General features: G+C 39.7%; 1 protein-coding gene across 3 annotated transcripts in view; it reads right to left on the reverse strand.

The window, feature by feature from the left end:
- Positions 1–22,309, reverse strand: part of ALDH1A2 (aldehyde dehydrogenase 1 family member A2) — a 166,434-nt gene that overhangs the window by 37,445 nt on the left and 106,680 nt on the right. For 2 of the 3 annotated variants that reach the window (XM_061157251.1, XM_061157249.1), the window contains exons 2-7: positions 19,644–19,748; positions 19,317–19,457; positions 16,253–16,382; positions 2,919–2,980; positions 805–933; positions 565–678 (exon numbers count right to left, since the gene is read on the reverse strand). In XM_061157251.1, coding sequence (XP_061013234.1) covers positions 565–678; positions 805–933; positions 2,919–2,980; positions 16,253–16,382; positions 19,317–19,391 — 510 coding nt within the window. In that variant the 5' untranslated portion in view covers positions 19,392–19,457; positions 19,644–19,748. The remainder of the gene's footprint in view (positions 1–564; positions 679–804; positions 934–2,918; positions 2,981–16,252; positions 16,383–19,316; positions 19,458–19,643; positions 19,749–22,309) is intronic. The other variant, XM_061157250.1, reaches the window with a different exon arrangement.

Consider the following 22,309-nt stretch of genomic DNA (forward strand, 5'->3'; position numbering starts at 1 on the left):
GCCATGTTTTGCAGAAAAAAATCGCTGATCTCTACTCTCTATGACCCATTAAGGCTCATGGTCATAGTTAGCTGCAAACAGCATCTACAGGAGTTGGGGATATAATCATAAGACACAGCTGTGTTTCCATTTTCATCTTGACCAGAGATTAATTTACATCTCCAGTTCTTAATCTGTATTCTTGATTCAAGAAAGTGTTCAGAACCCCAGCTTCTGGGATAGACTCTTTTGGGACAGTTTGTTAGTTTGTTTTTGCCTCTGATATATGTTCCTTTTATTCCAAAATATAATAGGGTTTTGTTTTTCTGGGACAGGTCTCATACAAATGGAGCACACAAGAGTCCAGAGATCTGAGGCACAAATAGTCAATGTCCACCTTTACTTTGACACCCGTCAGTCTTCTAGCTATGATAAGACTCTGTTAAGGTCTTATCTGTTTGTTAAGACCTTGAGTAGTCACTGCTCTTTGGGTGTTCAGTCCATGGGTAACATTTTCAATTTTCTCTCCAACCCTCTACTCATTTGCAGAACTGTTCTTTAAGCTGTGGTTTCTCAGGCACCTACCTCAGTAGACCCTGTGAACGCAATCTTGTCTATGCCAATGTGAGAAGCTATTGCTGCCCCGGCCGTTGGCCCGTATCCTGGCAAAATATTGATGACTCCTGGTGGAAAGCCAGCCTAACAAAACAGAATTGGAGGAAACGTGGCTTGTGAAAGCTGATGAAGCACATTAAATCGGATATGCTCCAGTAGGCCCCGATTGTAAGGAGGGTGGGAGCCACTCCTGAGGTCGGTTTCTCTTACCTCCTTGATGAGGGCTCCCATGTAGAGCGCGCTGAGTGGTGTTTGTTCTGCTGGTTTAATAACTACTGTATTGCCACAGCACAGAGCTGGAGCAATTTTCCAGGCAAACATCAGCAGGGGGAAGTTCCACTGAAAGGCGAAAACTCAGGGTTGATAGATGGAAAAATATTCCTCCATTACTTTGTTTTCAAGCTGTGACTTCTCAGATTTCTCAGACTGGTCCTTAACATAAATCTTGTCCCACCACAGAATATAGATGTTTGGATTTTTTAATTACTTCATTAAGAAGAGAACAGGATTGACCTTGAAAATCTCCCCTATTCTCTCTCTGGTCAGCAAATTACTATTTTCCAGCTACCCACAAAAAGAAATCTTATTGTAAAAAGGGAGTCTTTGTTTTGTTTCAGCTTTTCATTGTTGTCATTTTATATGTTTTTAAAATTAGCCTTTGGTTCCAGTAAGTTCTTGTGTATGAAAACTTTTTCTTGCATTTGTGATTTTTTTTATACCAGGGTTTCAGGCTGGTATAAAAGCTCTTCAGAGAGAAAAACCTAAAGTCAGCATGTATTTCAAGGCAGAACCTACATGTATTGTCACAAAACACACAATTACAAAAAATAAAGTGCATCTACTGATGAGGACGCAAAAATCTTAGTTTGTCTCCTGGCCACTGCAAAATAAACTAATGGAGACTAAAAAATATATGTGTGTATCTGAGATTGGGGCCTAAGAAGGTTTAAACCAATTTTAAAAAGGATATTAAGCTTGTATTGTTATAAGTGCAGGCATGAGCCTCAGTACTATCAGGTGTCATTGATAATTTCATTAAGAAAGAAAACAGAAATCCTGGTGCCCTGGCTCCAGCCCCTGACCACAATGTGTTTCTGCCTGAAGCATCTCAGCTGCCATCCTTGAAGGATTCTCACTGGCCCTGGCAAGCATGCAAAAATATACAAGTGTCTTGCCTTCACCAAACACCCAATTTCTTTTCCCCTTAGTTGTTTATAAACTTGGGAGTACACAGTGATGTTTTAATTCCATCTACAGTATATAAATCTTGGGAGCGCAGTAATTGAGCGGAGCTGGCTGACAAGCGGCTCTTGTCCTGTCAGTGAAAGCTGCAGCTAACTGAGTCTGGGGAAGGCAGGAAAAGCAGGTTTGAGTTCCTGCAATTAAGGTGACAGACCTCAACCCAGCTCTGATCTGAGTGGGATTTCCCTGGGTGGTTTAGGGGCAGAAGAACTTAAACCAAATCTCTCATTTTCTCCTTTCATTCTTAAATAAATTTCGCAGTAACCCAGAGTTTGTGGACCTTTAAAATAATTTATTAATATGTCCCCCAAATCTTTGGCTCCCAAAGCTGAAGATTATCTTGAGTTATTCTCCTATATTTTGAGAAGACTTCTTGTCTGTACTCTAAGAATTTAAATTGAGGCTCCCCTGAAATCCTTGCCAGAATGATTAGCTAGACTCTCCTGCTGGAAGACTCGATGATGTTTTTTGTATAGTGCCAAGGCTATGTATGAGGCAGAGAGGGAAAAAAAAGACAATGTTTAATGTTCCAATCCAAACACTAAGCAGTACATCTATTTCCCTGTACAAGACACACAACAGCCCGGCATGGTTTCAATTATGACTGTGACGTTAATTGTACTGCTGTGTCTTCTGTAGGGTCTTCTATCTAGATCCTTGTGAAAAGAAACAGTGGGAAAGAATGGGATTAAAAGGCCATATAAAACAATAAGCCTGGAAAAATGGTGAGTCACAGTTCTAAAAAATCAACAAGCAAATATAACAAAGCATTAATTTTCCATAAGCTGAATGGACATCCATAACTGAAGGCAGGTTATTAATACACTGGGCTTTGCTTTGCTTATTTTAATCATGAGAATTCCATGACTGGAGAATTCAACTCCTGGTAACGAAGCTGAAACCCTATTAACCTGTTCAAATAAGCATTTGCAGGGAGGCTGTTAAAGATATGTCAACAACATGAGCTCAGTTTTTTTTCCCCAGTAATGGAAAACACACATTGCTGAGGTCCATGTTTTATGTATCTTTAAGAGAACTGGTTCAAATGAAAATAAATACAAGGCATGAGGAGATACACTCACCGGGATGATCTGTCCACACACGCCAATGGGTTCATGTCTTGTAAAGGTAAAATAGTCTCCATCTGAAAGAAATGAGCAGTTACTGCCACAGAGTTCAGATAAGAAGAAGAACTGCAGAGGGAGAACATGGGTGGCAGCAAAAAGCAGAAATAAAGTTGAAAAAACTTTTTTGTCATGGTTCCCACTCCACTGTGCATTAAAGCTAGTAGAAACTATCACTTGGCAAAGGGTTTCTCCACATCCGGTTCACAGACACCCAAAGAGAGGTAGAGGACCTTGAAGGCAAAATAAAGGATGAGTTTATCACACCAGATGTAGTCCTGGGGGTGGAGGGTGGGGAAGGGACAGGGCGGGGAGTGGCTGGAAACTGGAAAATATTAAATATTATATCAACTATCAAAATGATACTTATATATGGAATAGTTAATTGAGTTAAAAACTGAGGTTCCTCAAAATTTTAAATAGCTTTCTGAAAATATTTATTAAAAAAAAAAAAAAGAAACTAAGTAAAATGCTATTGGGTAAATTTAAGATGCTAGGCAACTGGAAAAGGTTAGATTTAAAAGTAAGATCTGTTTCATAACTCAGTCGTGGTGTCCAAATGCACTTCTGGGCACTGGGGGAACCCAGGCATGTCTAGGCCTATTTCAAGAAGGCAAAAGTCCACTTCAAAGAAGATTCCGTCAATAACCCAAAGCCTCCACCTTTAAACCAGCCATGGAAATGAGGATGATTTAATGACCTTGTTTTCCCTATAGGAGCAAGCAGCAGTTGGAACAAATACCCAGGAAATCCAAACCAAATTCTTCTTTAGGAAAGTACCATTATCTATATCTGAGTATCTGAGTTATTTTAAGTGGCTAAAGGAAATAACCAAAGAATGCCTGTTTTTAGCATAAAGCTTTTCATTTTTGGTATTGGGTCTCCCCCCCCGCCCCTTAATTGTCAACCCTTTGGCCATTTCACTGATACTTGTTTTCTCTCTCAAAAGATGTTCACTGGGGAAAGGGGAGACCTGCTGTTAATACTCAGGAAGAGCATTACTATTAGAGGTGTGGATAAGAGTGGGGACAGGAGGAGATGTTAATTCTTCCCAGAATTAACAGCTATCTGTTGCTGGCACATCTTTTCAAAGAACTTTTCCCCCCACATACATTAGCATCCTTTTATCCTCTTTTTCAAAAGAATACAAATGGGACTATATTATACACAGGCTTCTACACTTTGGTTTTTCCCACTTTTTTTCCCATATAAATCTAACACACTTTTTAAGCTGCTGAATGTTTTGCCACTGGCTCAATAAATAATGGTACTGCTGTTAAACTTTCCTGAGGGGCCAAAGAGACCGCTTTCAGTGCAAGCTATTACAAATAATGCTGTAACACTATTTTATATATCTCTGCATATTGGTGAAATTTCACAGTCAGAGTGTACATGCATTTCACATTTTGATAAATACTGCCAAATCACCCTTCAGAAAAATTATTCAGTTCATAATTTCAACATGTTTTTTTCCTCCCTATCCTTTAACACTGGGGTTTTCAAACATTTTAATTTTGGTCAACATGAAAGAAAATGACAACTTGTTTTGATTTGTGCTTGATGATATATGGATTGAATATGTTTTCATGTTTAATAGCCATTAAAATTTTTTTCTTCAGGTTTATATCCTCTCTCCCATTTTTCTACCGGTTTATTCTTCTTTTTCTGTCATTTAGAGAACTCTGTATATATTAAGGACATTAAGCCTTTGTCATGTGTATATGCAAAGTTTTCCCCTAGTCTGCTACTTGTCTCCTAATTTTGTTTGATGTATATAGTCTAAATTAGACTTTAGGAAGTAGGTAAATTCAGTGATTGTAGGAAAGAAATGATTTCAGAATGTATCTCCATAAAACAACAAAAAATAGCCCAAATATGGAAACCACCCACAGGAGGACAATGAGAAGTCTAAGTAATATTTTAAAAATCAAGTTAACTATCTCAGCTTTGTATGCAGACAATTCAAGAATTTTCATAGATATCTTTCTTTACAATAGTGCCAGTTATCACCCTTCTTCAATTTATAAATCTCTGAAAAGTTTTTTTTTTTCTCTTAATACTTTTTAACATTTCACATTTTTTCCCTTAGAAGATATAAATGTGATGTTTGTTTCTTCTCCCTGGGAAGATTTTTCATGGGGAGCAAAAAAAATGATCAGGAGGCTAAAGAGTAACATTTGCAAGGAAATTCTTCCCAAATAAATGCTGTAATATGGGTAAGGTGATAGATTCAAGTATTAACTTGACCTACTCCAATTCTGTGGCCACTGCTGAGTTTTCCAAATTTGCTGGCATATTGAGTGAAGCACTTTCACAGCATCATCTTTTAGGATTTGAAATAGCTCAACTGGAATTTCATCACCTCCACTAACTCTGTTCGTAGTGATGCTTCCTAAGGCCCACTTGACTCCACATTCCAGGATGTCTGACTCTAGGTGAGTGATCACACCATCATGATTATCTGGGACATGAAGATCTTTTTTGTACAGTTCTTCTGTGTATTATTGCCACCTCTTCTTAATATCTTCTGCTTCTGTTATGTCTATACAATTTCTGTCCTTTATTGAACCCATCTTTGCATGAAATGTTCCCTTGGAATCTCTAATTTTCTTGAAGAGATCTCTAGTCTTTCCCATTCTATTGTTTTCCTCTATTTCTTTGCATTGGTCACTTAGGAAGGCTTTCTTATTTCTCCTTGCTATTCTCTAGAACTCTGCATGCAGATGGGTATATCTTTCCTTTTCTTCTTTGCCTTTCTTTCACTTCTCTTTCCTCAGCTACTTGAAAGGCCTCCTGAGACAACCATTTTGCCTTTTTGCATTTATTATAAGATATTAAATACAGTTCCTCGTGCTATACAGTAGGTCCTTGTTGTTTATTTGTTTTATATATAGTAGTCTGTATCTGTTAATTCAAAATGCCAAATTTATCCCTCCCTTACCTTCTCATTTTAGTAACTGTAAGTTGTTTTTCACGTCTGTGAGTCTATTCGGTAAATAAGTTCATTTTTATCATCTTTTGAAGATTCCACATATTAGTGATATCATATGATATTTGTTTTTGTCCAACTTGATACTCTTAGTATGATAATTTCTAAGTTCATCCATGTTAGTGCAAATGACATTACTTCACTCTTTATATGGCTGAGTAATAATACTTCATTATGTGTATACACACACACACACACTCACACACACATATCTTCTTTATCCACTCATCCATCAAGGGACATTTAGATTGCTTCCATGTCTTGGCTATTGTAAATAGTGCTGCTATGAACATTGGATGTATGATTTTTGAGTTAAGAGTTTTTTCCAGATATATGCCCAGGAGTGGACTTGCTGGATCATATGACAACTCTGTTTTTAGTTTTTTGTGGAACCTCCATACTGTTCTCATTCTGGTTGCACCAATTTATATTCCCACCAATAGTGTAGGAGGGTTCCCTTTTCTCTACAGTCTCTCCAGGATTTACTTTTATAGACTTTTTTGACGATAGCCATTCTGACCAGGGTGAGGTGATACCTCATTGTGGTTCTGATTTTCATCATCGTGCCACATAATATGCCACATTGTGCTTCTCAAATTTAAATGTGTACACAAAGCATCTGGAGTTATTAAAATGCAGATTCTGAACCTGTAAGTCTAGGGTGGAACCCAAGAGTCTGAATTTCTACAAGCTCTTAGGTTACACCAATGCTTCTGATCCACAGACCATACTCCAAGTACCCAGGTCCAGAGGAACCAAGTGGATTAAGGGAAGTCCCCAGGTATTGTGATGATCTATAGTTGTTGACTTCATTTCTATTTACTTTTGGCCTCTCTGGTAACTACTAATTTGCCTGAAAGGAATCTGAAGTGTAGAAGAATCTAAGCAATGTTTTTAACACTTTTAAATTACAAAAATAAAAACAAAAACAGATATAACTTTTACAAAATATTTTCATATTCTTGCCTCATTTCATGCTCAAAACAATGTATGGAAAAATTAAGGCAAGTATTATTATTTGAAATTTATAATCAGTGAAAATATGCCACAGAAAGGTTAAGTCTAAAGTAGTATCACTGGTTAAGTTGTGGTTCCTGAACTTGAAACTGGGTCATCAGACTTCAAGTTCACTTTCCTTAGAAACATACCAAAGGCTCTTCTGTGGGATATCACAAACCACAGAATCAGAATGTAATATCAAGGAATGCAGATGGGGCGGGGGAAAAGGGTGAAGATGATTCTTCAAGGATGTGGTGTGTGGACAGAGAATTCACATAGACTCCTGTATCTCAAGCAATAAAGGGAATGCTACAGAGCACAGGCTTCCTCTCGGGTTGGGAAGTCTAAGGCTGAGTGCCTCTCTGCATCTGGGATAAGTGGACTCCAGTGGGTGGCAGTGTTACTTCTCCCTCCCTCTCTTCTGTACCTAAGACGACGTATGAGTACTCCTCTCTGCCTAGAAGAAAAATCACAGCCCTTTTCCCATCTTTTATGTTAATGCGTTCAGTCACTCAGTTGTGTCTGACTCTTTGTGACTCCATGGACAATAGCCCGCTAGGTTTCTCTATCCATGGAATTTCCCAGGCAAGAATACTGGAGACAGTTGCCATTTCCTTCTTCAGGAGATCTTCCCAACCCAGCGATCGAACCCACATCTCCTGCATCTCCTGCACTGGCAGGCAGATTTTTTTTTTTTTAACCACTGAGCCACCTGGGAAGCCCAAAGTGAAAGGGTTAGTTGTTCAGTCATGTCCTCACGGACATGGACTATAGCCTCATGGACTATAGCCTGTCAAGTTCCTTTGTCCATGGAATTCTCCAGGCAATATTGGAGTAGATAGCCATTCCCTTCTCCAGGGAATCTTGACCCAGGATTAGAATCTGGGTCTCCTGGTTTGCAGGCAGATTCTTTACCATCTTAAACACCTTTAGTCTTTTTGCTGTGGCACTATTTAAATATGGTAAGATGACTAAAAAGATTGTTTCCATCATTTCTCTAGCTTTGCACTATAAAGCACATCAGCTTGACATAGGGAAAAATCTCCATGCAAATTCAGATACTCCACTTTAGGCTACAATCATCTTAGGTCTTCTTACCAAATATAAGGCATACAAGAGAGAGCTCAGACTCAGCAATAACGGACTGCATTCGATGAAAATAACAAATAAATGTTCTGAATACCATATTCTAAGCCAGCAAGTTAGCACACAACCATGGCGGAGAAAACTAACGAAGAGATGAGACACCAAGACAGAAATACTAAATCTCATGTTTAGGACTTTTTATCTCTCAGCCTCTTTTCCATTTCATTCAAGAAAGTAAAAACTACTGTTCTTAGAAGGAGTTTAAGACACACCCAGAGACAACTTTTCTGATGTGTTTTTACACCTCAGTGTTATATACCTTGATGAAGAATTACAATTAAAAGCTTTATCATGAATTTAGTTGAACTATGGATCAAACTTTACTGAGCATGTATGGATTAAGCCATTTCTTAGTTCAGAGTTAAACTAAGAAGAGTCTTTGTCCCTAAGGATGAGTAACAGAAAAACTTCTTCCATATTTGTGAATGGTGAGTCACTGTTCTATGTTATTTAATGGACATGAGTTTGAGCAAGCCCTGGGAGTTGGATGGACAGGGAAGCCTGGCATGCTGCAGTCCATGGGGTCGCAGAGTCGGACATGACGAAGTGACTGAACTGACTGACTGACATCAAATTACACAGGAAAGATAGAAATTACTTAATTAGAACAATTATGTGGATTATTCCTTTAGGATAAACATTACTCCTTAAAGCAGATTTTATAGCTGCTTGAAAAAAAATTGAACAAAATTATTATTCTCATAAGAATATCAGGCATTGACACAATCTATACATAAACTAGAATATGATTAGGTAATATGTATGGTAAATGAAATCAGAAGAATCTGAAATGTGCCAGAAATTGAGAGAAATTTAAATATGGACCTCAAGAAATGGCTCCCAACTACAATACTAAGAGCATTTCAAGAACTGCTATGATTTTTATATACCTGGTAACACTAAAAATGAGTTTATTTAATAGCATTAAAATCTGTTAAACAATTTAATGAATGGATGGCCATCTTCCAATCTCTAATTTGTGTACAGAATTACCTTTCAAGGAACTAGCAATGATCTTTTGGTGACCCGAGTAATGAACAATTAGACCAACTACACTGAACTAGTTCATTATGTCCTCTAGCAGATTTCTATGTATTCTAGACTGAGCAGATCTCACCGGACATTTCACAGCTGTAATGATAAACTCCACAGATACCTATACAGACACTGGAGATTCTACAATAACATACAGTGGAGATGACACTGTTCCCCCCAGGTGTCAAGTGGTAGCATCTCAGAAGTTTAACTACATGCTCCTAAGTCGATTATGAACATATCTTAGCTCTATCACTACACATTATGTGATCTTGGAAAAAAAGCTACTTTACTTCTCTGGACCTTAGTTTCTTTGAGAAATGAGGAGCATGGCCTTAGGGATCCCTGAGCTTTCTTCAACCTGCCTCTCAAAGAGGTTACATGTGAAGCAGACTCCATGATCTGTCACCACCAGTTCAGGTAACTCTACCTGCTTTGGGTTTCCCTGATAGTTCAGCTGGTAAAGAATTTGTCTGCAATGCGGAGACCTGGGTTCCATCCCTGGGTTGGGAAGATCCCCTGGAGAAGGGAAAGGCTACCCACTCCATTATTTTGTCCTGGAGAATTCCATGGGGTGGCAAAGAGTCAGACACTTTCTTTCTTTCTATCTGCCCTGGGTTCTGCTTAGGTGGGTAGAGCAAACAGCTCCTCATTCTTATTGATTGAACAAGATATCACCATATGGATTCTCTGTTGAAAACATTAAATCAGATTGAGCTGTTGAAGGTAAAACCTTAGGATTCAAGACAATTTCTGCACATTTTTAGCCTATCCTTTAATTTAACAGGTAAAACTGAAAAAAGGCAAACTGGATAAATAATTACAGGTGGCCTGTGTAGCTCTTCAACCTTTTGATATACTAATGTATCATAAAGTAATTTTTATGTCAGAATTTAGCTAAAGTATGAACTACATTTTCTCTGCTTACATATCACAAAACAAATCAACACTGTTACAGAGAAAAATCATAAGTAATGTAAACCAAAACCTCGACTTCTCCCTCAGTGAACTAAAGATAATCTTTGTTCCTTCCTCCAGCACAAGGATTTTGTGGCCATTGGAGGAGCAGAGAATTTGGGCACAGGTTAAAAATGATCAAAATGGAGATAAAACCACTTCCCCTGGAGAGCTGCTATGAGATTAGAGATACTATAATAGGCACAAGGAAAGTGTACAATAAATCATAATAATGATTATTATTTATCATAATTAGCAGATGTTATAGCAGAAGGGTCAAAGCATAGGATTTATGGTCAGAAAGAATGGTTCCATTGAGTACTATGGCCAGAAATTATAGATAATGTTGTAAAGACAAGAATATTAAGACCATTGTGAGTCAAACTAATACTGCATGATTCTGTGAAAACATCCAACTGTGGGCCTTGGTGGGGATGTAACAAAGAGGGATCAGGGAATCTCTCAGTTCAGAGGGAGACATGGCTGTCCAGTGGAGGCTCAGCAGTGGTCATGCTGTAACCCTTTTCTCCTCCTCCCAGATGTTCTAGAGGGAGGCAACCCTTCCGAGGGAGGGGGAAAAGTACATACTTGCTCTCTGCAACTGATTATCCATTATGTCATCAAAGTCTCTTTCTAAAACCAATTTTGATCAAGACACTCATTTACTTAAAATAATTCAGCGACTCACCCTTACTATGGAAAAAAACTCGTAGCAGCTTCCCCAGGCCCAGGGCCCGACTGTCTGCTAAAACTGGCTATACTAGCACACAGTACTCTGCTCCCTCCATGCTCTGCACAGACCGTTCGCACTGCTGGGGATCACCCTGTCTACATCTTCACTTACCAGCCCTTGTACAGCTATCAACTGTGTATCTCACTTCCTTCTCCAGGAAGCCTTAATGCTGAGTGATACGCCTTTCCTATAGAGTACCCACTGAACTCTGTACGTCCACTCTATATTGCACTCGGTTGTCTACCTGCTTGTTTTCCTTACTACTCTATGGGCATCTTCCCTGTTTACCTTTGTAATCCCAGTGTTTAACACAGGTGCTTAAAAAAATCTGCTGAATGAAAGTATGAATGAGGGGATGCCTGTGAGACTGAGGTTGATGCATGGCAGAACAGGTAGAGGAAGAGCTCTTCCCATTATGAGGCAGAAAGCCCAGCCTTCCTAAATGGGAAGGAGTCCAAGAGACAACAGCATAATTCTTCGCACTCTTTCTGGGTCTTATCCTTCAGTGTTAGGGATACTAAGTTGGATGAACCATGGAGCATGACTCAATGTAACTAAGTAGTCATATATTTTAAAAAAAACTTTCAGATTTATTTTTATGACTGCTTTCTACCCTTGTATTTCCTCTAGGAACAACGGTTAATGTTAATCTAAAAATGTGCAGAGGGTTAAAGACTTCACCAGGTTAACTGGCCTCTTCCTTTTCCCACTCTGCTGATAGGTCTCTACCAGAGGGTCTACAATGGCTCAGGCAGAGAGACCTGGGTTTGAATCTCAGGCCTGCCACTTACTCACATGTGACCTTGTTCAAGACACTAAACCCTTGCTGTCTCATTTTCTTACCTGCAAAATGTGTACAATCCAATCCCAAAGAAAGGCAATCCCAAAGAATACTCAAACTACCGCACAATTGCACTCATCTCACACGCTAGTAAAGTAATGCTCAAAATTCTCCAAGCCAGGATTCACCAGTACGTGAACCATGAACTTCTAGATGTTCAAGCTGGTTTTAGAAAGGACAGAGAAACCAGAGATCAAATTGCCAACATCCAATGGATCATCGAAAAAGCAAGAGAGTTCCAGAAAAATATCTATTTCTGCTTTATTGACTATGCCAAAGCCTTTGACTGTGTGGATCACAATAAACTGTGGGAAATTCTGAAAGAGATGGGCATACCAGACCACCTGACCTGCCTCTTGAGAAACCTATATGCAGGTCAGGAAGCAACAATTAGAACTGGATATGGAGCAACAGACTGATTCCAAATAGGAAAAGGAGTACGTCAAGGCTGTATATTGTCACCCTGCTTATTTAACTTATATGCAGAGTACATCATGAGAAACGCTGGGCTGGAAGAAGCACAAGCTGGAATCAAGATTGCCGGGAGAAATATTAATAACCTCAGATATGCAGATGACACCACCATTATGGCAGAAAGCGAAGAGGAATTAAAAAGTCTCTTGATGAAAGTGAAAGAGGAGAGTGAAAAAGTTGGCTTAAAGCTCAACATTCAGAAAATTAAGATCATGGCATCTGGTCCCATCACTTCATGGGAAATAGATGGGGAAACAGTAGAAACAGTGTCAGACTTTATTTCTTTGGGCTCCAAAATCACTGCAGATGGTGACTGCAGCCACGAAATTAAAAGATGCTTACTCCTTGGAAGGAAAGTTATGACCAACCTAGATAGCATGTTAAAAAGCAGAGACATTAATTTGTCAACAAAGGTTCATCTAGTCAAGGCTATGGTTTTTCCAGTCATGTATGGATGTGAGAGTTCGACTGTGAAGAAAGCTGAGCGCCGAAAAATTGATGCTTTTGAGCTGTGGTGTTGGAGAAGACTCTTGAGAGTCCCTTGGACTGCAAGGAGATCCAAGCAGTCCATCCTAAAGGAGATAAGTCCTGGATGTTCATTGGAAGGACTGATGCTGAAGCTGAAACTCCAATACTTTGGCCACCTCATGCAAAGAGCTGACTCACTGGAAAAGACCCTGATGCTGGGAGGGATTGGGGGCAGAGGAGAAGGGGACGAAAGAGGATGAGATGGCTGGATGGCATCACCAACTCGATGGACATGAGTCTGAGTAAACTCTAGGAGTTGGTGATGGACAGGGAGGTCTGGCATTCTGCGATTCATGGGGTTGCAAAGAGTCGGACACTACTGAGTGACTGGACTGACCTTTTAAAAGGTGACTTGTTTCACAGGGTCACACATAGAATCACACAGATCCTGTATGCAAAAGACCTTTTACATGCTCAAACATAAATTATTTCTTTATATTTATAATTTCAAACAAAATTAGGCTGTTTCACAGGAAAATGTGACTCAGCAGTAAAGAATCTGCCTGCAGTGCAGGAGCCTCAGGAGACCTGGATTCAATCCCTGGGTTGGGAAGATCCCCTGGAGGAGGAAATGACAACCCACTCCAGTATTCTTGCCTGGAGAATCCCATGGACAGAGAAGCCTAGCAGGCTACAGTCCACAGGGTCGTGAACAGTTGGACACAACTGAAGAAACTTGGCACATGGAAACGTATATAAAGACCTCATGGTTAAAGGCTAACAGCTCTCTTATGGTCCAGATTTCACTGAAAAAAGCCAAGAACACTGAGACAAAAATCAAGCTGATACTAAATTATAAATTTGCAAATGACAATAAAGCACAGATGGATTGATTGAACAAATTTGAGAATAAATAAGTGTATAATAATGACCCTCCCTTTCCCTGGTCTTCTACTATGACCCCCTGGTTTAGCCAACCAGATTCCCTAAGCACTGAACTAGTCAAAGGGGTTGCGAGATGAACATTCAATAGCCTATAGGCATGCCAAAATGTATCTAAAACTGGAACAGAAAGGAAAGTGGCCAAGTTCATGTCTGTCTTCGTCCTTCCTTCACCTGCCTGAGGCACCACAATGAAAGATTTTATGTCCCCAGACCCACAGCTTCCCAGGACCTCTGCCTAACGACCTGAATCCCTGGAGAGTTCTTCATCCTAGTATCCCTCTAAATGCACGTTAGGGGAAATCAGGGAAACAAAAATTACTTAGCATTTTACAGAATTCCTCCTTTTTTTCCTTCACAGGCTGGATGCCAGTTTATGAGTAAAAGTAAGAGAGACTACTGTGAATGCCTTTTCTAAGCCCTGTACTTCTAACTCAGAATCTCTAAACAGCATCAGATGAAAACAGTGAGGCTTATACACCAACCACCTCTACTGCCAGATAAAGTTACAGTAAAGTATCAATTATGATCAAAAATTCCAACAAATCTTTATCTAATCAATCAAGGACTTCTATCCTAAGGAGGCAAAAGAAAACCAAGACATTGCTAGGCCAAGTAGGTATTTACGTATTCAAACAGCCTTCGATTTCATCTTATTTCTAAGATCTCTTTATATCATTTGAAAAGATGTTGAAATATCCGAAACAGTGAAATGGCAGGTGGGGTGGGATGCAAAAAAAACCGGGGCCTTTGATCCTGATAATTTTCTTTCTGCATTCAAACAGCAGAGGTAAGCCTAAAAAGGCTGATGCATGTCCTGTTCTTAACAGAGGTTTTAATTCCTAGGCCCTCCCACAAGTATGCATATACCAAACTATTACTCTGTCTCACTTAGGCCGTTCTTCAATACTACAAATCTGACAAAGAACAGTTGTCTGTAATATCTGAGAGCCAGGACTAAACTAAGATTCTGACATTCCTTTATCTTCTCCATCCTTCTGAGTCTGAACTTGGGAAACTTCTGAATGGCAGGGAAGAGTCTCTATAACCAGAAACCCATTTTCTAAAACCAGCATTCCACATGTCACCATCATTCATGGAGATAATTTTAAAATAGTCCTTTGAAGTCTTGTCTCTCTTCTTTGTCACTGTGACTCCTCACTACTTGAGGCAGAGAACCAGCAGCACAGGCGTCGCCTGGCAGCTCGTTAGGAACACAGATTCTCAGACCCCATCCTAGACCTGCACTTGAAGATAATTCCAGGTAATACATATGCACATTCAGGTTTGAGAGGCACTGCTCTAAGCCAGCTACACTCTCAGCCATTGGGTTCCTTTTCTGGGAAACCAATCCTCCTCCATCGAGGAAGGCCCACACTGGGCACTGTAAGGTCCCCAGCATCACTCTCCACTCTCCCCAGTGTGCACATGGAAAGCTGGCTCTTCTCCAAAGAACACAGGTAGAGTACCTGGTACACTACTTAGCAGCATCCAGGAGCCACTCAAACACATGTATTTTCTTTCTGTATACCTATTCACCACTGCCAATATCCTCATATCTCTTCCAGATGGCCCCTTTCCTGCCATGATCTCTCTTCCACTCAGTTTCTAAAACAGATTCTCTAGTGAAGTGATTCACCAGGGTCTAACATCAAAGTTTTGACTCTACAGTTTATCTGCTGGGTGAATCAGGAAGACAATTTACCATCTCTAGGCCTCAGTTTCCTCCTCTGGTAATAACAGTTTCTACCCTTAGGACTGCTGTGAAGGCCCTTCACTCCATGTTACTACAGCACAGTGCTCAGGCTTGGGCTTCCCAGGTGGCACCAGTGGTAAAGAACCTGCCTGACAATGCAGGAGATATGAGAGACGCAGGTTCCATCCCTGGGTCAGAAAGGTCCCCTGGAGAAGGAAATGGCAACCTGCTCCAGTGTTCTTGCCTGGAGGATCCCTATGGACAGAGAAGCCTGGCGGGCTTGTGTTCATGCTCAGACAGAGACCTTTCCACTGACTTAGTTTGGATGCCTTCCCATTGCTTTAAGGGCCACAGCACTGACAGGCCAAGCCGCATGGCTTAGCACCTAATTGGAACTCTCCTGTAGAGATCTTTATTTTGTCTTACTGGTTTTGTCTCCAAAACTGGATTTTAAAAGACAATGTGTCAGGATGGTGGTTGTTTTTACAGATGGTAAAAGTAGTTCATGGTCTTTATAGGAAATACAGAAAATATAGAGAAGTATGAAAAAGAAATAATAAACAATCCATAAGCTCACCACTAACAGAAAACAACTGTTAACATTTTAGAGGATTTCCTTCCAAACAAGAAGATCTTGGGTTTCAGAAGACCAAGGGCCAAGTCTTAATCTTCTCAGAGTTTTCCCTGGCTTTCCCACACCCAGTGCTGTCCCACCTCCAGCACCTAAGCTAGCACAGTGCAAGGAACTTTGTAGCTGATACACACTTGTCCCTTAGCTGACTGACGTACTGATGAGGCTTTCTCTGCACTTACGTGTGGACTGGCTACATACTGAAATAGGGATGCCGTCAAAAGCAGCGACAAAATCTGTTTTGTTCTTTGTTCAGTTCAAGGTGCTGTAAGAGTATGCTCAGATCTGTACCCCACCTGACCGCTGTCTGTGTTTGGTGGTGACAGTGTGTTTCTGCTGAGGTCTCACGTTTCCCTTTTCAGTGTACTCAGTCTCACATACCTACAGGAATGGTCATCCCGTGAATTTTATCAGCCCAGCCTGCATAATACCGAAGAGTTTTGATGACTCCTTGCAAATCGACATAAAATGCTTGCAGGAACGGTTTGCCACCATTGAGGGATTCCATGGTCTGTGGGAAAAGAAACAGAGAGAACTTTCCAGTGATACACTAAGTGATTGCTGGAGCAAACAAAAAAAGGCATGGAAAGAATACAAATGAATAATGACGCATACCTGGTCAACTCTGATTTCCCAAATGAAAAGATTTGAGCACTGTTTGTTGAGTTTAGTTTACAGTAAAAGCCACCATGAGTATGTATGTACATGTTCTTGTGCTTGGGTGTGTGTTTCCAGTAACCACTATTCCAATACATAAACACTACTGGTGATAAAGAAAGTGTTCTGCTTGTCAACCAGCTTCTGTTATATTAATGATCAGAGCTGTGCGGGGATTTTTCAGAGTCTACATCAGTAATCTGAATCCATAAAGAGGAGCAGGGACATGGGCTTTTATGCACTTGATGAGAATATAAAACGTTCTCCACAGCTGCCAAGACTCCTGCTGAGAAATGGAATGGCCACGGTGCAGAGCAAGTTTATTTATTACTACCAAATAAACAAGATCTCCTCTAGGGAAGCTCATACTGCAACAACATGAGGGCTGGTTTTCTGTAAATATTTAGCTTAACAACCATTATCTATTAAGAGTGAAGTACTCGGTCCATTTAATAAAAATAGAGTTAGAGTTATTAAGCAGTTTTAGATTATAGATGTTATTATTTTAATGACACATTCCTAAATAGGATAAGTCTGTAATGTAAAGAATTTAAGAAGAATTCACTGGAATGAGAAGAGTATTTTGACTTGAGAAATAATAGAGGTTTTTACATATTTAACAAATAATATAAATAAAAACATATGTTTGCAATCTCATGTCCTCTTCCTCAAGGACATTTTACAATATATACTGGCACTAAAATTATCTGAGTACTAACAAAACTAAAATTGAAATACTCTCCATTCAATGACATAAAAATAATATTTACAGTGTAATTTATTCACATACTATGTGTATAAGATGGAACTCATTTAAAAATATTATGTGACCTATTCACTGTATATTAGCAAAACAAGGTATTTCCCAGTTCTTTTTAGAATATTTATAGGTCTGTGAGATGAATATATTCTCCACACAGAGGGCAAACAGCCAAGGTCAACACTACACAGACTAAAGTAGAGTCATTCATCAGATTCTAGGCCACCTAAGTGGTCCATCCCTATGAGCTATTGATCACCTGAGAGTTGCCAGCCCTGGGTTTATTCTCAATTGTGTTTACCTAGATGCAATATTAACTTCAGTATTCTGGTCAGGAGCTTCCCTATATTCAAGAGGCTACCTCTTAATAAAACTCATTCATCACATTGCTTAGGAGTGTTTAAAAGTAGGACTCTCATTTAAGTGTGATAGGAAAAAGGACTTGACCACAGTGAGACATGTCAGAGAAAGGATGGCATTTGAATTTTATGACATGAAAAGATAACTGCAGAAATGAACCACATCTTCATCTAGTAAGTACTGCTAATCTAATGTTATGAATACTGTATGGATTTAACTGAAATAGATACTTACAGACCATCAATGTGCCCCCATCACACTATTTATGTGCCAAGAACTATACTTGGATCACAACAAAAGGAGTAAAACACACTTTACACTCTCAAAGAAATCACAATCCAGTAAAGAGACAGCATACAGACCAGCATTCCCCCAAGGCAGTCCAAAGAATTGTTTTGTATGATATTGACAGGTTAGCCAGAAAATTAGTGTTGAGGCTCCAACAGGGTTGAGACATACTGAGTAGGGCCTGTCAGTCTTTAATATGCTAAGTGTCTTATGAATCTCCATGAAACATCTTTTCCCAATATGTAGAAACATCTCATTGGAAACAGCATTCCTTGAAGTACCAAACCAGAAAATGCTTTTATGGACAAATATATGTTATGCACAGCAGGAGTTCCAAACCATCTCCATAAAGCATCCATTTTTGTTTCCACACTAGAAATAGATCCATGAGGGGGATGGAAGAGGGGAGGGTGGTGGTAGAAGGGACAATGCCTAAGGGACTGATGCTCCCCTCCCTCAAAGGAAACCCAACAGTGACGTGACTTTCCAAGCAGAGGGGAGACCGTAGTATTCACGGCCTTAATGCACTGACTCAACAAGGATGCCCTCAATATTAAATGATCAACTATGGGTCATGCAGGTGGAGACTACAGGCATTCCAAAATGGTTCCAGTGTCCAAAAGAGTTTGTATTCTCTAAGAAACTGACTTCTATTTTTAAAACAGCATCAACAACAACAAACCAGTAGGAAAGGGAATGTCCCTTATGTGAGAAAATGATCTCTGTAGCAAAAGAAAGTTGCTGTCTCCCGTCTCTCCTTTCTATTAACTCTAGAAAGTGACCAAAGAACAAAGGGAGCAGAGCTGTATGAGAGGTCTGCATCACACCTTCTGCTTCTGAAGGATTCTCTTTGGTCAAGAGGGGCTCACACTGGAGAGGTAAAACTCTTCTGAATGCCAAAAAACCAATGAGTGGTTTGGCTTCCTGCAGGCAGCATGGTCACTTTCCCACTGCTGGACTGTTTTTGTTCTTTTTCTTGAGGGTGGGAAGGAGAGGGACAAGGAAAGCTGCAAGATCCATACCAGTCATGGGAAGCTATGGTTTTGTTCTTCAAAATTCAGTAAGAAGAGACATTCAGCTCGTCCCCAAAAGCCAAACCTCTCCCCCTTTTCATGAGTTATTATGTACTCCTTCACTGGATGACATCACCGACTCGATGGGCATGAGTTTGAGTAAAATCCGGGAGTTTGTGATGGACAGGGAGGCCTGGCCTGCTGCGATTCATGGGGTCGCAAAGAGTCGGACACAACTGAGCGACTGAACTGAACTCACTTGTTCCCCAGATCTGCTTCATATCATGCTTTCAGAAAAACTGAGGAATCTAAATTTCAATGAATGGTAAATTTGGCAGTAAAGACGATGTTTTCTTAGGTTACTTACTGCAAGGACTGCCCTATCTCGTTCCACCAAGTCTGCAAGCTTATCCAACAGACGGCCTCTTTCTGAAGCATCCATCCTTCTCCACACTGAACCCAGAGAGAAAGCCAGGCGGGCTGCCTGCACTGCTTTGTCTATGTCTGCCTGTTAGAGAGGAAGAGAGACAATGATACAATAAAGGAAGAAACATTTGCTTTCACACACACACACACACACACACAAAAAGGTCATAAACGAACATTAGTGGTGATGTCTGGAGAGCATAAATTTAGTGTTCTGCTGTCTGAAGGTAGTTATTTCATAGCAATTTTTCTTCTCAGATGAACATACCTTGTCTGCTTCTTGAACTTCACACACCTGTTCTCCTGTGGCTGGATTATAGACAGGGAACACTCTCCCACTCTCTGAGTTCTGCCACTCGTTGTTAATAAAAATCTAAGGGAATAGACAACAGAATGGACTCCATGAGACAAGTGACAGAAAGTCAGTCCATGGTGCTGTACTATACGAAAGTACTATAGTAGTAATACTTGCTCCGCCAGTATTCTTGGGCTTCCCTGGTGACTCAGACGGTAAACAATCCACCTGCAATGCGGGAGACCTGGGTTCAATCCCTGGGTTAGGAAGATCCCCTGGAGGAGGGCATGGTAACCCACTCCAGTATTCTTGCCTGGAAAATCCCCATGGACAGAGGAGCCCGGCAGGCTACAGTCCATGGGGTTGCAGAGTTGGGACATGACGGTAACTAAGCAAAGCACAGCATACTTGCTGGTATATAACTAAAGTACAGAATTTGAAGAATTACAAGAAAACCTTGATCATTATGCAATCTAGCCTCACCCCCAATTCAGAAATTTCCTTTGTGCTATTTTTACCTCAATGTCATCCAAAGATTAAATATAATGCTTACCTTTAGTGAATCTGTCAATTACTGAGGGAGTCAAACAAGGAAGGAAGGAGAGTCTCACCTACATACAGAGCATGTACTGAGGCTGAGGAAGTATTTATTACAGTCCAAGCTCCGGCCAATATCCCAAAAGGGTAAATCGTGGATCAAACTGACAGTCATCCAACCTGAGCTACTAGTTTCTCTGTCAGAGGGCTTAAGTGACTCCACAGGGAAACCTGAATGGTGCTGGAACAAGCATTTGCCTAATTTATAGTCAGAACCAGAACACAGCAATGACTCTGACCAAACCAACTGGTGAATTGAACAACTTACATGTGTAAACCCCAGGTAGATCTCTTTCCTTTTGCTGGGTAGGCAAAGGGGAAAAGCCTGTAACTTTTGAACTGGTCTCTTCAGGACTTTTCTTAAGAGCCTTGGTTTCTTATTTTAGGAAATGAAGGCTATCTTAAAATGGCAAAGAGACTAATGGTTTAAGAAATTATGCAAGTCAATTTCTCAGGACATTTGTAAGAGATGAGTTAAATGAGGAGGAAAAATATGGGCAAAAACATTAAATTTTTATTGACATTAACAGAAAATCCAAACTAATATTTTGGATTATGAAAGCTCAAAGAATACACAAAGAGATTTTACTCAATAAAATTTATGGCACAACAACAAAAATTTATGAAATTATGAACCATTTAGTAGTCAGTCAATTTAGAACAAACACAATGATAAGCTGATTTGCTACTGCCTGGTATTTTAATAATTACAGATGAGGCTAAGTGAGTGTATATCTACAATTTTAAATATTAAGTTCTAGATTATGTCAGATCTTTGCTTTTTCCTTGATTTGATAAAACAATGAGCCTGTGTTGAAGGAGTCTTCTTTCACTGAAGGCTTTTAAAGATAAAAGGAGGGAAAAAAATACCTTAAGCCTATAAACGCACTTAATACAAATGTACTGAGCACAAACACAATGACTTTGTAACAATTTTTAAGTTTTTACTATGAATGTGTAAACATGCTTAATATGCTGTATTCATTTGTATAATGTATTTAATAAATGTAAGGTATTTCTAGACACAGGAGAGGCAAGGATGATTAAGAGTTCCAGTCTTTTGGGTCAACAGTCCCTAGTAGTTCATTAAATACTCACAACAACTCTAATGGCAGGATTTTATTACTTCAACTGAAGATGCAAACATTAAGAGAGGTAATAGTCAGAAAAAGCAGGTCATCTCTGAGGCTCTGATTCAGTCTGCTGCTCTTCCCACTACACCCTGGTTTCTAGACTTACTCAGCCCAAAGAAACACAACTATTTAATAGTTATAAGCCTCTTTGCACTCCATTTAACAAACTTCCTAACATTTTACAGCTCTTCGAATCTGTATACCCCTTTGAAATGCAGTATGATCTTAAAGGTAACAAAAGAAAAACATCTATTAGAGGTTAGTTTCATTAAACATCCACATCTAGACCTTATCAGGTTTAAGGAAGAATGGAATGGGTCTTGTAAATACTCTTTTTATTCACTATTTGACTGAAACTTCTTAACTCTTGATATATCATCAGATCCAATTACAGTTTTTAAGCTTTGTTGAACAGTTCTAAGTGTATGTGGTGGTGGTGGTGTAGTAGCTCAGTCATGTCTGACCCCATGGACTGTAGCCCGCCAGGCTGCTCTGTCCATGGAATTCTCCAGGCAAGAATACTGGAGTAGGTTGCCATTTCCTCCTCCAGGGGATCTTCCTGACCCAGGGATCAAACCTGGGTCTCCTGCATTGCAGACAGATTCTTTACTGACTGAGCCACCAGAACCGTATGTAAGGATTGATATTCCATGACCTTTTATTGTTTCTTAGAGGTCTTCCAAAGATCAAATGGAAAAATTACTTATTTTTTAATAGAATAAAATTCATCCTCTTACTGTTATTTAAGCCCACAGATCATTTTCTCAATATAAAATGTAGTATGGAATCTTTTTAAAAAATTAATTAATTAATTTTAATTGGAAGCTAATTACCCTACAATATTGTGGTGGTTTTTGCCATACATTGACATGAATCAGTCATAGGGGTACATGTGTTCCCCCATCCCAA

This window comes from Dama dama, chromosome 12 (assembly GCF_033118175.1).
Source record: "Dama dama isolate Ldn47 chromosome 12, ASM3311817v1, whole genome shotgun sequence".
In the NCBI taxonomy this organism is placed as follows: Eukaryota; Metazoa; Chordata; class Mammalia; order Artiodactyla; family Cervidae; genus Dama; species Dama dama.